Below are 15,704 nucleotides of genomic sequence, written 5' to 3' on the forward strand. Positions count from 1 at the left end.
TTTATTACATAGGACCAGTGGCCCAGTGCACAAAATTTGTGCATGGTGGGGTAAGAGGGCTCCCTCAGCCCAGCCTGCACCCTCTCCAATCGGGGGCCCACCCGGCCCGGGCTCCGCCATTCATTCCCGCCTACAGGGAGGCCCTTCCCACCAGGCCAGGGCTCCACCATTAATCCCGGCTCACAAGGAGGCCCTGCCAACCCTTCAACGGCTCTGAGATCAATGGCAGAGGAAAGAGAGGCCCTGTCCACTCAACCGGGGTTCTGATGGTCCCATCGCCACCCACAGAGAGGCCCTGTCCGCCTGCCCAGGCTTTGCAATCAATGCTGTGCGGAGGAAGACCCTCCCAAACTGGCCTGGGCTCTGTGATGGGCCCTCCCAGCCTTGGCGGCTTGCCTTGGCTCTCACAGCCATGGCTTTATCTAGAAGGATGTTTGAAGGGTTGTCCGGAATACATCTGGTCTAATTAGCATATTACCCTTTTATTAGTATAGATACTCATTACCTATAGAAACAGACAATAGGATAATGAAGACCTTGGGTGGGGTGGGAACTGGGTGGAGGAGGGCACTAGGGGAGTAAGGGGACATGTGTAATACTCTCAACAATAAAAAAATTTTAATAAAAACTTGCAGATTAAAAAAAAAAAAAAATCAGTATTTCCATGCCCAGCCAGCATGGCTCAGTGGTTGAACCTATGAACCAAGAGATCACAGTTCAATTCCCAGGCAGGGCACATGGCTGGGTTGTGGGCTCCTTCCCCAGTGTGGGGTGTGCAGGAAGTACCTGATCACTGATTCTCATCATCAATGTTTCTCTCACTCCCGTTCCCTTCCTCTCTAAAATCATTAAGAAATCTGTTTTTAAAACTATTTTCAAAATAAAATTATTTTTCACTGTATGGACATTAGCGCTGATCATATAAGATCACTACTGGATAAAATGAATTAGGGTAGTGGTTCTTAACTACACTAGTCATTATATTCTGCACCACCAGTTACAGTTTAAAATAAGGCCAGTTTTACTTAATGTCCTTGATGAAGCATTAAAAATTACCTCTGTTAAATGTACACATAAAGCCACTCTGGCTCAAAAAAAAAACGTTGTGTATCATGAACTAGCTACTCTTTTCATGAACCATCATTTTTATTTGAAAGAACCACTGAAAAACAAACTATGATTACTCAAACTTAGGTATCTGGCAGACGTTTTTTCAAAAATAACTGACAGTATTTGTTGCCAAAAACCAAGTCAAAATTTTTAATGAAAATTTGAATTCTGGAAAACTTACATCCCCTCCAGGGCATATGTCAGATCCACAATACCTAAAAGAACTTTTCAAATAATATGAGCAATGACATCAACAAACATGAGTTTCTGTTATTGCAGTGTTTTTCAACCTTTTTTGAGCAAAGGCACACTTGTTTCATGAAAAAAATCACGAGACACACCACCATTAGAAAATGTTAAAAAATTTAACTCTGTGCCTATATTGACTATATATAAAGTAATTCTCTTGAATAGGAATCAAATAAACACAAAGAAAGTATTTTATAATTACTTTATTATGAAATATTAAGTAAACAAAATAGTGAAAAATTATAAAATTCTTGTCTTGTCTGCACCTACGGCACACCAGGCAACATCTCGCAGCACACTAGTGTGCCGCGGAACAGCGGTTGAAAAACGCTGTGTTATTGTATAATGAAATGAGTCAATTCAAGATCTGCATTACTCAGTAAACCAGTATTTTCCAAATGACCAATGAATCTGTTCAAAATCATGCTGGGGGAGAAGAGGAATTCAAAGTGCCAGATAGATTAATGAATTTTATATGATAGATTACTAAATGTTCACTGGTATGGTTTCAGATATCTTGTTGCAATTTATGTAAAAAACAACAACAAACCTGCCACTTGTGTTTTGGTGTGATTCATGATCTGAGAAGCTACAAAAACACTTCTCTTTTCAACTTACACATCTGTATGAGGCCTGATTTTCCTTTTTTTTATTTTTTATTATATTTTATTGATTTTTTTACAGAGAGGAAGAGAGAGGGATAGAGAGTTAGAAACATCAATGAGAGAAAATCGTCGATCAGCTGCCTCCTGCACCCCCCCACCCCCACTGGAGATGTGCCCGCAACCAAAGTACATGCCCCTGACCGGCATCTAACCCGGGACCCTTCAGTCCGCAGGCCGACGCTCTATCCACTGAGCCAAACCGGTTTTGGCGAGGCCTGATTTTCTTCATTTACTTCAGCTAAGACAATACATCACAAAAGACTGAACACCAAAGCAGATGCAAATTCAACTATCTTTTGAGCCAGACATTAAAGAGATGTGCAGAAAATGTACAATAATGATACTCTTCTCATAAATATATTTTGTTTTGGGAAATGTACTAGTTATAAAGTGTTATACATGTTAACATCTAATGGGTTTATCATTGTTATCTCTAAGTGAATTAATATTTTTTAATTCTCAGTGATGATTTCTAAAATGATAAATGTCAATAGATAAAACCCTTATAAACAAAAGCTCTTCAGGGTCCTCAATTTTTAAGTGTCAACAGATACTGAGATCAAAGAGTCTGAGAGCTAGAGCCCTAAAGGAAGCATCCAGGATTATTATTAATAAATTGAAAAGTGCCCTAGCCGGTTTGGCTCAGTGGATAGTGTGTCAGCCTGCAAACTGAAGGGTCCCAGGTTCAATTACGGCCAACCGCAAATGCCCAGGTTGTGGACTTGATCCCCAGTAGGGGGCATGCAAGAGGCAGCCAATCAATGATTCTCATCATTGATGTTTCTATATCTCTCTTCCTCTCCCTTTCTCTCTGAAATCAATAAAAATATATTTTAAAAAATAAATAAATTGAAAAGTGACAGAGGAATATAAAAGACCACTCTCAGGGGGAAAAGATAAACAAAGCATGGATATATTAACCCTTTGCACTCTGCTGTCCCCTCTCAGGGGACATCGGAATTCTAGCATATCACTCGGATGTCCCGTCTCAGGGGACTTTGCAGTTTATTAGTGATTACGGGGAATTGAGTTAACTCAACGCACGTTTCCGCCGTTAGCGTCGAGTAGCTGGTAGCGAATGTCCAGAATGGTTCGGAGTGCAAAGGGTTAACATACCAAAATCAAGGTGGGGGGTGGGGGGAGAGACAAAAAAGAATAAAATTAATGCAGAGAAACACAGAGATGGGATATACACTCACAACTGCTATACCAAAGGGTTTTGGTGATCAGAAATGTGTGTTTTTTTTAAGAATAAAGAAAATTCCATGTACCTTTTAAAATCCTTAGTGCTTTTCAAATTTATCCAAATGACCCTAGATAGTAAAGAACAATCTCTTTTCCACTTACACATAGAAGTCTGACTTTGAAACTGTATCTTAAAAATTCACACAGTCCTAGCTGGTTTGGCTCAGTAGATAAAACATAGGCCCTCGGGCCGAAACCGGTTTGGCTCAATGGATAGAGCATCGGCTTAGGGACTGAAAGGTCCCAGGTTCGATTCCGGTCAAGGGCATGTACCTTGGTTGCGGGCATATCCCCACTAGGGGGTGTGCAAGAGGCAGCTGATCGATGACTCTCATGGATGTTTCTAACTCTCTCTCTCTCTCCCTTCCTCTCTGTACAAAATCAATAAAATAAAAAAATAAAATAAAAAAAAAACCTTGGCCCTCGGACTGAAGGGTCCCAAGTTTGATTCTGGTCAAGGGCATGTACCTTGGTTGCGGGCATATCCCCACTAGGGGGTGTGCAAGAGGCAGCTGATCGATGACTCTCATGGATGCTTCTAACTCTCTATCTCTCTCCCTTCCTCTCTGTACAAAATCAATAAAATAAAAAAATAAAATAAAATAAAGACCTTGGCCCTCGGACTGAAGGGTCCCAAGTTTGATTCCGGTCAAGGGCACATACCCTTGTTTGCAGGCGCCAGGCCCTAGTCAGGTAAATGCGGGAGGCAACTAACTGATGTGTCTCTCTCACATCAGTGTTTTTCTCTCTCCCCCTCTCCTTTCCATTTTCTCTAAAAATCAATGGAAAAAAATATCCTCAGGTGAGGATTAAAAAAAAAATAATTAATTTTCACACATATTTCAAATTTCCCTCCATATTATATTTATTCATTTTAGTATCTGTAAATGTTTTAATATATTTTATTGATTTTTTTACAGAGAGAAGAGAGGGGTAGAGAGCTAGAAACGTCGATGAGAGATACATTGACCAGCTGCCTCTTGCACACCCCCTACCGGGGATGTGCCCACAACCAACGTATATGCCCTTGACCGGAATCGAACCTGGGGGCTTTCAGTCCGCAGACCGACACTCTACCACTGAGCCAAACCGGTTTCGGCAGTATCTGTAAATGTTTTAAATCATTAACAGGTTCAAACTTTACTCCAGGAGGGTAACTCATTTCTTTAGATCAAGAAACAAAACATGAGCACCCCACAAGGCCACCTTCGTGCCCTATTCCAGTCATAACACCCTCCACCCACAGCCACTCTCATGACTTCCAAGAGCAAAGATTTGTTCTGCCTGTTTCTGAACTCAGAATCAATAGATTCATGCAATAGATCTATAATAATAAAAGTGTAAAATGTTAATTAGTCCGGATGTCAAGACACCAGCACCTGCAGCTGCGGCCTGTAGTCCCAGACACCAGCACCTGCGGCCTGAGCAAAGCCACCAACCCATGGTGCCCTGCGACTGCGGGTGGCCCAGGTGAGGCCGACCCAGGTCCTAGGTGCCTGCGACCAGCTGGAGGGAATCCTGGGCCCCAGGTGCAGGGAAAGGCAGAGGCGTTTAGGGGTGATCAGGCCAGCAGGGGAGCAGTTAGAGGAGATCAGGACAACAGGGGAACAGTTAGGGGCGATTAGGCCAGTAGGAGAGCAGTTAGGGGCGATCAGGCAGGGAGAGGTGGTTAGGGGCGATCAGGCAGACAGGCAGGTGAGCAGTTAGAAGCCAGCGGTCCCCGAACTGCGAGAGGCAATCAGACATCCCCCTAAGTGGTCCCAGATTGGAGAGGATGCAGGCAGGGCTGAAGGATCCCCACTTCCATGCATGAATTTCATGCACCAGGACCTCAAGTTATAAATAATGCTCTATATACATTCTCAACATGTCCTTTATGTATACATTTGTTGGCTATATATCAAGAATACACATATGTTCAATTTCAATACAGAATGACAAACAGTTTTCCAAATGGTTGTATTAATTTGCACTTTTTGTCAGCAATATATAAAAGTTCCTATTGTTTCAAATCCTTGCTCAATACTTGTTGTCCTTATAATTAGCCATTCTAATTAGGATGTGGTTTAATTTGCATTTCCTGACAACTATGAGGTGAAAAACTTGTTTATAATTTACTGATAATTACAGTATCCTCTTTTGATAAGTGCCTGTTCAAATTATTTGCCCATTTTTATTTATTAATGTGTTAATCCTCACCAGATTATATTTTTCCCATTAATCTTTAGAGAGAGAGCAGGAGGGAGGAAGAGGAGAGAAAGACAGAGAGAACATCAATGTAAGAGAGACACATAGACTGGTTGCCTCATGCACACACCCCAACCAGGGCCAGGAATCAAACCTGCAACCCAGGTATGTGCCCTTGACCCGAAATCAAATCCGAGACCCTTTGATCTTCAGGCCCAGGTCTAACCACTAAGTCAAACTGGTCAGGGCTATTTGCCCATTTTTTAAATGGGCTTTGTAGGCACTCTCCCTCTCGGAAGTAAGCCCACATCTTTTGGCTTTCTTCCCTCTCAGATGTGCATCTCCTAAACTATAAGGGTTCCCATGAAACTTACAACCAGGAGAGCAATGGGTGGAGTGGAAGCTCGTCCTGGGCTAAATCCCTGAACCTGTCTCCAAGGCCCGTTTTTTCTGACTTTCCAGTGAGTCAAAGCATCCCCACCTAGGCTCATTTCTTCCCTATAAAATTTCTAGAGCACCAAAGCAGCCCGGCCTAGACTCTGTCCTGTTGCTTCTTCTATCCTAAACCCTTCCTTATTTCACTGTCCCCACTTTATTAAATGTACTGTAAAAATAAAAAAATAAAATGGGCTTTCTTTTTCTTATTGCTATACAAAAGTTTGTTATATATTCTGGATATATCAAGTCCTTTATTGGGTATATGTGTTACAAATACCTTCTTCTACTCTGTAGCTTGCCTTTTCACTTTCTTCGTTTGTTTGTTAATCCTTACTCAAGGATATTTTTTTCCCCACTGATTTTTAGAAAGAAAGGGTGGGATAGGGTAGAGAGAAACACTGATGTGAGAGAGACACATGAATTGGTTACCTGCTGCATGTGCCTGCCCTGACCATGGTCAGTGATCCAGCCTGCAACTAAGGCACGAGACAAGCCTTTGACCAGAATCAAACCTGTGACCCTTCAGTAAGTGGGCTGACACTCTAACAACTGAGTAATACCGGCTAGGGCTCACTTTCTTAATGTCTTAATATCTGAATGTATTTTACCTACAAAAACCAATCCTAACACTATCAAAAGCAATTCACTCCAAAAAATATCTAAAGCACTAACATATATGATGTAACATTTATATGAAAGTAGAATAACATATACCACCTCAAAAATAGGTTATGATATAAAGAGAAGAAAACAAGTCACATTTCCAGCTGACAAAATTAGACTTCAGAGTTCAACTTTTGGAAGCAAAATCACAGGAAGCAACTTTGAGTGTTGCAGAGCTTCTATATATATCTTTTCACACTTCGTTACAAATAAGCATGACCCATTCACTAAACCATGGTTCCTCTAGCAAGCACCAAAGGCTGAGGCCTAACAAAGGCCCAATCACCTAAGATTCAGCTAAGTCTGAGAGCTGATGCTAACGACCTTTAAAGGCATCAATTGGAACTAATATGACAAAGCTAATTAAAAACCCACATGCCCACTAATTTTCCTGAACTCCTCTGAAAAAGACTGCTTTTACACTGCCAAAAGAATAAAATACATAATAGCACAAATGTGACACTTTAAAATTTTGCTTTAAAACATGCCGTTTCCAGTGGGGCCAGGATTTGGTAGCTGGTGCTGAAAGAAAACCCTTGAGTGCATCTTTCCTGGGACTGTGCCAGTGGTAGCTGTCACTCAATGGCACAGAGGGGAAAAAAAAAAAAAAAACATGCCGTTTCACTGATACAAAGTATTTACCGATAAAATTTGTCATATCTGGGCATAGTAAACACATTAGTGATCTTAAAATTTTACTATCTTCCAAAATTAACAACTCAAAATTAAAATCTACCATTACCTATCTGGTGAATACATAATAACAAGCAAAGCACGTTAAAGACAGAGAAGCCCAGATGGTGTGGCTCAGAGTTGAGCATGAACCAGGACATCGTAGTTTAATTCCAGGTCAGGGCACATGCCTAGGTTGTGGACTTGATCCCCAGTAGGAGGTGTGCAGGAGGAAGCTGATCTATGATTCTCTCTCATCATTCATGTTTCTATCTCTCTCTCTCTCTCCCCCATTCTCATCCTCTCTGAAATACATACATACATACACACATACACACACACACACACACACACACACACACTCTAGTATATTTAAAGCCAGAGAAAATACTCTAAATTTCCTCTTTTTGCACTTGAAAATCTGGTCCATTCATCACACCAGGAAATTTGCATATTAATGAATATTAACTAACACATTCATTTTAAATCTAACAGATGGGAGTACTCCACATTAATTTTGAAGTCACACACAAATGACCTGAGCAGGATAAGAATACAACTCCCATTCAAAATAACTAAAACTACAAAACCATTTTAGAATCAACATTTTTTATGTTAATGGCATCTGCCCTCCACCTAGCACTTCATGTTTTCCTACATAAAAAGAAGTAACCACATAAAACTGTTTAAAGTGCAATTGTAGCAAAGCTCTAGTATGTGGAGATGGGTGATGTACCATTCAGTGACACTTTAATTCACTTCCCTTCAATACCCTAAACCAGTGGTTGACAAACCTCAGCTCTTGAGCCACATGCAGCTCTTTGGCCCCTTGTGTATGACTCTTCCCCAAAATACCACATGTGGTTGCGTACGTACAGCGCTATTGAAAATTCGTGGCCCAAGCGCTTAAGTCCATTTTTAGCCGGGGCGAGTCTATTTTGAAGTGAGTTAGAACACTCAAGGGGTCAAAGAGCCATATGTGGCTTGAGGTTTGCCCACCATTGCCCTAAACAAAACAACAGAATTGGAATAATTCATTTGGAGGGAGCCTAACACATAAGAAACAGTACCTCTTATGTATAATACTAAAGTGGCCTGAATGGTGTTTCTAAAGCCAATGGTATTAAATTGTACCCTAGTATCACGGAAGTTAATGGCCTCTCACTTCCTACTTAGAGATCAACTTAGGCATGGAAGAGAACAGAGCCAGCATATAAACTAAATAACCATTAAAACTCTAACTTCTACTGCATTTTTTAAAAGATTCTTTTTTTTTTTAATATATTTTATTGATTTTTAACAGAGAGGAAAGGAGAGAGATAGAGACCTAGAAACGGAGATGAGAGAGAAACATCGGTCAGCTGCCTCTTGCACACCTCCTATTGGGGATGTGCCTGCAACCAATGTATCGGGTCTAGTAATAATTAATGTCGTTTTTTAACATTCGTTTAAAATCTTGCTTGGCGTTGACTTGTATTGACATAACCTTCAAACACGTGGTATCTACAGAACGTGTGAAGTGCAATTAACAAGTTTTGCTTGAAAAAGTTTGTGTTTGGTTTGGTTTTTGTTGCAAAACTAGGGCTAAGAAGATGGCGGATGAAGAGCATATTCGGCACTGCATGCTTTTTACGAGTTCCAATTAGGAAGAAAAGCAAGTGAGGCTGCAAAAAACATCTGTAGTGCTCTTGGTCAAGATGCAGTTAGTGCCAGAAAATGCCAGCGTTGGTTTGAGAAATTTCGCGAGGGAAATTTTTCGTTAGATGACAAGAGTGGTCGAGGCCGTGTGTCAAATTTTGATCAAGAAGCTCTTCAAGCTCTTTTGGTGCAAAATCCTCAAATTACCCAACAAGAGCTTGTGACAACTTTAAATTGTTCACAAAAAAACAATTTCCAATCAATTGCGTGCACTTGGCAAAGTCCAAAAGTTTGGAAAATGGGTTCCTCATGAGTTGACCGACAACAACCGTAATCAAAGAGTCACAATTTGCAGTTCGCTCCTCTCTCGTCAAAACAGTTTGCCGTTTTTAGAGCAAATTGTTACTGGAGATGAAAAATGGGTGCTGTATGTTAATTTGAAAAGGCGGCCTCAATGGTTGGACAAAAATGAGGCTCCGCAGCCCACGCCAAAACCCGACTTGCATGCGAAAAAAGTGATGATGTGTGTTTGGTGGAATTTTAAAGGAATTCTTCATTATGAACTTTTACCATCTAACCAAACCATTACAAGTGCAGTGTATAGTGCCCAGTTGGAAAGGTTAGTCCAAGCTTTAAGAGAAAAAAAACCCGCACTGATTAATCAGAAGGGCGTAATCTTTCACCACGAAACGCTACACGCACGACCCACTACTGCAAGAATCACTACGCTGAAAAACTGCGCCAGTTGGAATGGGAATAAGTCTCCCTCAACCGGCATATTCACCTGATATTCTTTCCTGTATTGCCCCTTTCCGATTACCATTTGTTTCGTTCTTTGCAAAACTTTCTTCTTGGAAAAAAATTTAATAAATGAAGAATGCCTCAAAACTGCATTGGACCGAATTTTTTGCATCAAAACTACAAGAATTTTACAACAGAGGGATTAAATAAAATAAATGCTTCCTGAGCGTTGGGCACCAAGTAGTAGAAAACAACGGCAACTATATTGTTGATTAAAATTTTGTTGATTGTTTTAAATAAATTTCGATTTTAAAAAAGTATTAGAAAAGCGACATTAAACTAGTTACTAGACTTAATACATGCCCTTGACAGGAATCGAATGTGGGACCTTTCAGTCCGCAGATCTAGTTCTACACTGTTCCTAAAACCAACTTTATTTTCAATATCAAACAGACTGCTACTATGTTAAACACTGAGAAAAAGGGGTGGCGAAAAGACTATTAAGTTTATTTCTGTCAATATCAACAGACTGAGCAGTGAAAAGTGGGGGCAGCATGCACCTATATTTTTTAACTGGATCATATGGTAGCTCTATATTTTACCAGAGACCTGGTGCACGAGATTCAAGATTCATGCACTCGGGGGAGTCCTCAGCCTGGCTTGTGCCCTCTCGCAGTTCAGGAGCCCTTGGGGGATGTCTGACTGATGGCTTAAGCCCGCTCCTCGCAGTCAGACATCCTTAGTTCTGCAGCAGAGGCAAGAGAGGCTCTCACCACCCTGCTGTGCTTGCCAGCTGTGAGCCATGAGCCATGAAGCCCAGCTTCTGGCGGAGCAGTGCTCACCCTGTGGGAGAGCACTGACCACCACGGGACAGCTCCTGCATTGAGCGACTGCCTCCTGGAAGTCAGTGCGCATCACAGCAAAAGTTTGTTCTGCTGTCTAGTAGATTTGTATATCATCCTTTTATTATATAGGATAGTTCAATTTCAATTTTACTTTGTATACTGGTTTCAGAGTATAGTTTGGTGGTTAATCATATACCTTACACCAAGCATGTCAAACTCACTGCCCACGGGATGCATGTGGCCCACAATATTTTTGCAGCCTAGCCGGTCAAGGGCACATAACAGTATATAAAAAATTAATAAAAATTTCATAACTTGCCCTAACCAGTTTGACTCAGTGGATATAGCGTCGGCCTGCGGACTTAAAGGTCCCAGATTCAATTCCAATCAAGGGCATTTACCTTGGTTGAGGACACATCCCCAGTGGAAAGTGTAAGGAGGCAACTGAATCGATGTTTCTAATTTTCTATCCCTCTCCCTTCCTCTCTGTAAAAAAAAAATGGTAACATAATTTTTACAATAATCTGTTATACATATCTAGTAGCCGGATTATACACATTACGAGAGAATTAATTAGAGAATATATTTTAATATTGCTATTTGCCCTTTCTCTATATTAAAAGTGTCAGAGATGAAAGAAAATTAGTAAAATGTATATGAAAATCTTCCTCCTGTCAGAGTCTGGGGTGCTAGTTACCCTTATTTTATTTACTACTTTTAAGAAGATTCATGGCCGAAGCCGGTTTGGCTCAGCGGTAGAGCATCGGTCTGCGGACTGAAAGGTCCCAGGTTCGATTCCGGTCAAGGCCATGTACATTGGTTGTGGGCACATCCCCGGTAGGGGGTGTGCGGGAGGCAGCTGGTCAATGTTTCTTTCTCATAGACGTTTCTAGCTCTCTATCTCTCTCCCTTCCTCTTTGTAAAAAAATCAATAAATATATTTTTAAAAAAAAAAGAAGAAGATTCATGTATTTATTGCCAAGCCCAAAGTCAATCAGAAGTAGCAAATTAGGTAGCCAGAGACTGTCTATACAAACTGAAATAAAAGAAAAGTCTCCAGCCCAACAGCAAAAGTGACCAAAGAGGAATATGAAAAGTAGACTGAAGAATTCACAAAGCCAAGCAGTCTCAGACTACGGAGTAAGAAGGGCCAAGGTCCTCACTAGGTCTCAGTGGCTTTATTATGTTCTAGCATAACACAACAATTAATCCTCATGATGGGAAATCTTAGTTACCAAGTAAATTATGTCCCTCAGTTTGTTAAAGAAGTTGTGATATCATTTGGAAAGGCTTTTATCTAAAAGTTGTTGCTCTTTAAAGGTATAATAACCCTCTCAATTCCTTAAAAAATTCAATTACTATACAAAATATTCCAATTATCCTAGACAGAGGATGAAAATTTTGCTCTAATTCATACCAAATACTTTTATACCTTCTTTATTAGTTACTATCAGTATTTGTGAATTAATATGACCTTATTTTCTAACAACCAACACAAAACAATGACAACACTGGACAACACAGAAAAACTCCAACACTTTTTTACACTTTATTTTAAAAGTATCAAATTAAATGCGCTAAAAATACTTCATACGCTGGCATCATGTAATATTTGGTACTCATAACTGAGAGTGTTTGTTTTTAGGTTCTTAAATCTCAGGCACTAAATATTTATAAACCAAACTTAAGAAAAGTAAATGGCATGTTCACTCCAAATACTCAAAGTTAATTTTAATTTGAGAGTTTTTCACTTTGGTGGTCTCTTAATTTAACATTAAGTAACCAAAGTCCTTGTATCAGTAAAAATAAAGGTAAAAGACTTTCCAAAATCATCCCATTACCACTGCTTCCATCAATAATGGTAATAATGTGATTGCTCTGAATTTATATAATTCTCAAAGAACATCTCATAAAACAATCTAGAAAGGTTTATAGGGATTAGTACATTAAATTACCAAAAAAAAAAAAGGTCTGATTTATAGTTAAATACGCATCTACCACTCATCACAATCTAAATGAATATCTAAAATGCATTATCTTAACTTGGTTGTTGTGCAGTAAGACTGCATCTTTGATACAAAGTAATGGTTCTGAATTAGGCATGTAGAAACAGGCATGATGACAAATCTGCACACATTTGTTCCCGTTCAAGTGACCTTTATCAAGAGCAAATCTGAAGACCAGCAATAACCGTGGAAAAACAGTGGAACTAATTGGATCTTACAACATGCTGCCAATGGGCAAGATCCATCATCACAAACTACTAAGCTTAATTCAAAATCCTAAACAGGCACTTTAAAAACCTGCAGTAGGTAGGCCTATTCATTTAGGCAATTTAACAGTCTTCTAACTCACCACCAAAAATGAATTTCAACCTAATATCTCACATTCAAAATGACTAAACAGCTTTGTAAGTAAGCTTATATCTATTTGGTACCATTTTCTAGCCAGTCACAAGTATATTTCTGGGCAGGTCAAACATAATGAAGCATTCAGAAATAAGTATTCAACACTCACCACAAATCACTACAAACAGAAAAATGACAGACCAGATATATGCCATTCTGGTTCCTAACAACCTCTTACTAAAAATTAGCCAAATGAAAGTTCAAAGGTTTTTTCTTGTCTAGAGAAATCTAAAAGTTAATTTGGGGTGTTACCTGAAAAAAATATATATTAATTTGATCCTGAGAGGGAACACATTTCAACAAATTTGAAGTGGTGGGTTACATTAAATTACTTGGAACTTTGAGGTCAGATTCTTTAGAATATACATGATATACATCAATGTTCATCTTATTAAGATGATGTAGCCCAAAGTCAGACTTTCAAATTTAAAAAAGTTTTTTTTTTTTTTTTTTTTTAGTCCTCACCCAAGGATATGTTTATTGATTTTAAGGAAAACAGAGAAGAAGAAATATCCATGTGAGAGAGAAACATCAATTGGCTGCCGAGGGAGGATTGAACCAGAAACCAAGCCACACCGGCCGGGTCAAAAAATGTTTGATTATGAAAATGGTCCTTTCTTCAAATGGATTTCTTTTACAAGATGAATCTTCATTTTCTTATGGGAGAGAAAGAAGTACAAGATACAACTCACCTGCCTGCATTATTTCCAGAATACCATTAAAGGTTTCTAAGCAGACGGACACCCAGAAAAAATAAATTTACCATGGTATTTGGAACAACTGCCATTCACATTACTCTCGCATTCTCTTATGTTGTTACTGCTTTATCTTCTAACTTCCTAAAGTGCAAAGTAGTACAGAACTTGTCCTCTAAGCAATCCACCACCAGTCATTTCTCATAAAGAAGAGACAATGGAGGCATGGAACAGACCGCACAAAAAGAAAAGATGGCAAAGGTCAAGTGAGAAAGCATATTGATCGAAAAGTTTGGAGAAAACTCACTTCCAATTCCACAGATGCTCAGTACTAGTAAGTGGGATTGCATGGTGGTTAAAAAAAATAATGGATAATGCTCTTCATTTAGAGAGGGGGAAGAAGGATAAGAAAACGAAGGTTCACCAAAAATGTAGTTTAATGGAACTCTTAACAATTACAAGACGGTAATTATCCCCGGACTTGTCACAAAACCTTGTGCCCAGCGTTGACAGCTCAAGACTGGTGGCGGCTGAGGGCTAAGTAGGAAATAAAACTGCGAGCGGCTCCCACCCTCCCCCAGGCCGACGGGTGGGTGCCTTTTCCGTCTCCACTCGGGAGAGGCCATCAGCCCGTCAGGAAGGTGGAAAGGCGAGTCCCCAAACCCGGCTTTTTGGGGTCTCTTCTTGTAACAGAGTGAAACTCATTTTCCACCCACTTCCATGTCGCCAAATCACGAACTTGAGTGAGTTTTTGCATCTCCTGGTCTTTCCTTCCACAGTTGGAGCTACTTGGCCTTCAGCGGCCGCAGACCCACAGGCGGCGGAACGCGCCTCCCGCCCCCAGCCCGACGCCCCGTCCCGCCTCCCCTGCACACACAGACCCGGAAAGGCGACGGGAGTGTCCTCCGCAGGGAAAGCCTGCGGCGCAGGCCGCGACTCACGCGGCCCGGAAGAAGGGACGTGCGGGCCGGCCCCCAGGTCCCTTCCCCCCGCGCCGGGCCCGCACGCCCTTCCCCGTCTTCGGGGCGCCGGCGCCGCCCAAAACCCACAGCACTCACCGTCAGGCCGGTGCCCAGCACGATCACGTCGTACTCCTCATTCATGGCGGGGCAGGCGCGGACAGAAGCCCGGAGAAAGGAGAAGGCGCCGGATGCTCGGGGCCAGGAGCTCTATGACCACCCTGAGGACGGACGCGGGGGCAGCGGTGAGGCCGGCCTCGGGCCGAGGAGAAAGAGAAGTCGGGAGGAGCGGTACCGCAGAGCTGCAGAGGAGGGGAACAGCCGCCACCTCAGACGGGAAGAGAAGAGCAGGGCCGGGAGGGGAGGGAGGGCGGAAAGGGGCGGGGCAGGCGGACGGCAATCCGGACCTCCGCTGCCGGGCGGGGCACAAAGGGGGAAGGGGGGAGGGAGCACGGAGGGCCGCCCATCATACCCTTCTCGCTCTCTCATTGGCCACTTCTCCGTCGCCCGCCCAACATTTTCCCTTTCCGAGTTCTCGCGGGATGAGGGTGGGACGTCTCCATCTTGGGTTCCGGTACCGCGCCGGGTCAGCTGCAACCGTGATTGGGAGCGGAGTTGGTCACGCGCGGCCCCGGAGGGTTGGGGAGGAAGCGTGCCTGCAGTCGAAGAGCGGCCGACCCGTTCGTTACTCCCGCCGCCGTGTGGCAGCTGACGCCCCGAGGCACCATTGGACTTTGAGCCTGCGCCGGCCACGTGGGCCGGAACCAGGCGGCGGGGGCTGGGCTGGTGCGGACGCGGAAGGCGGCGGCCGGCGCGGGTCGGGCCCGCCCCCGGGAGGTTGCGCAAAGTGGCCTGACCCCCGCCGCGGCCGGGCCGGCGGAGGCCCGCCCGGATCTCTCCCTTGGCAGCGCCCGGTCTTGTCATATGCGATTGCCATTTGCAACTTGTTTGGTTGGTGTGTGTGTTTTTTAGCCTGCCTCCTTTTTTAAGGCGAAAGAACCTAAACGTGTTTTAAGAAGTTCAGAAATCACTTTTTTAATATTTTTTCCCGCCTATGTTAATTCTTGCTTGGTGCGGCCTTAGGAAATTTAGAAGAAGAAAACAACCTTTTGAAAAAGAACCATAGCATGGCCCTAGCGGGTTAGGTAGCTCAGGTGGTGTGTTCTATAGCCAAGGTTGTGGGTTCCAT

General features: G+C 42.2%; 1 protein-coding gene across 1 annotated transcript in view; it reads right to left on the reverse strand.

Annotated features, from left to right (window-relative positions):
• GDI2 (GDP dissociation inhibitor 2) overlaps positions 1-14,756 on the reverse strand; it is a 43,840-nt gene extending 29,084 nt beyond the window's left edge. Inside the window, exon 1 of the mRNA XM_036460900.2 lies at positions 14,615-14,756. Within this exon, the coding sequence (XP_036316793.1) occupies positions 14,615-14,659 (45 nt within the window). The 5' untranslated portion in view covers positions 14,660-14,756. The remainder of the gene's footprint in view (positions 1-14,614) is intronic.
• Between the last annotated feature and the right edge of the window lie 948 nt (positions 14,757-15,704).

This window comes from Pipistrellus kuhlii, unplaced genomic scaffold (assembly GCF_014108245.1).
Source record: "Pipistrellus kuhlii isolate mPipKuh1 unplaced genomic scaffold, mPipKuh1.p scaffold_m20_p_1, whole genome shotgun sequence".
NCBI classification, from domain to species: Eukaryota; Metazoa; Chordata; class Mammalia; order Chiroptera; family Vespertilionidae; genus Pipistrellus; species Pipistrellus kuhlii.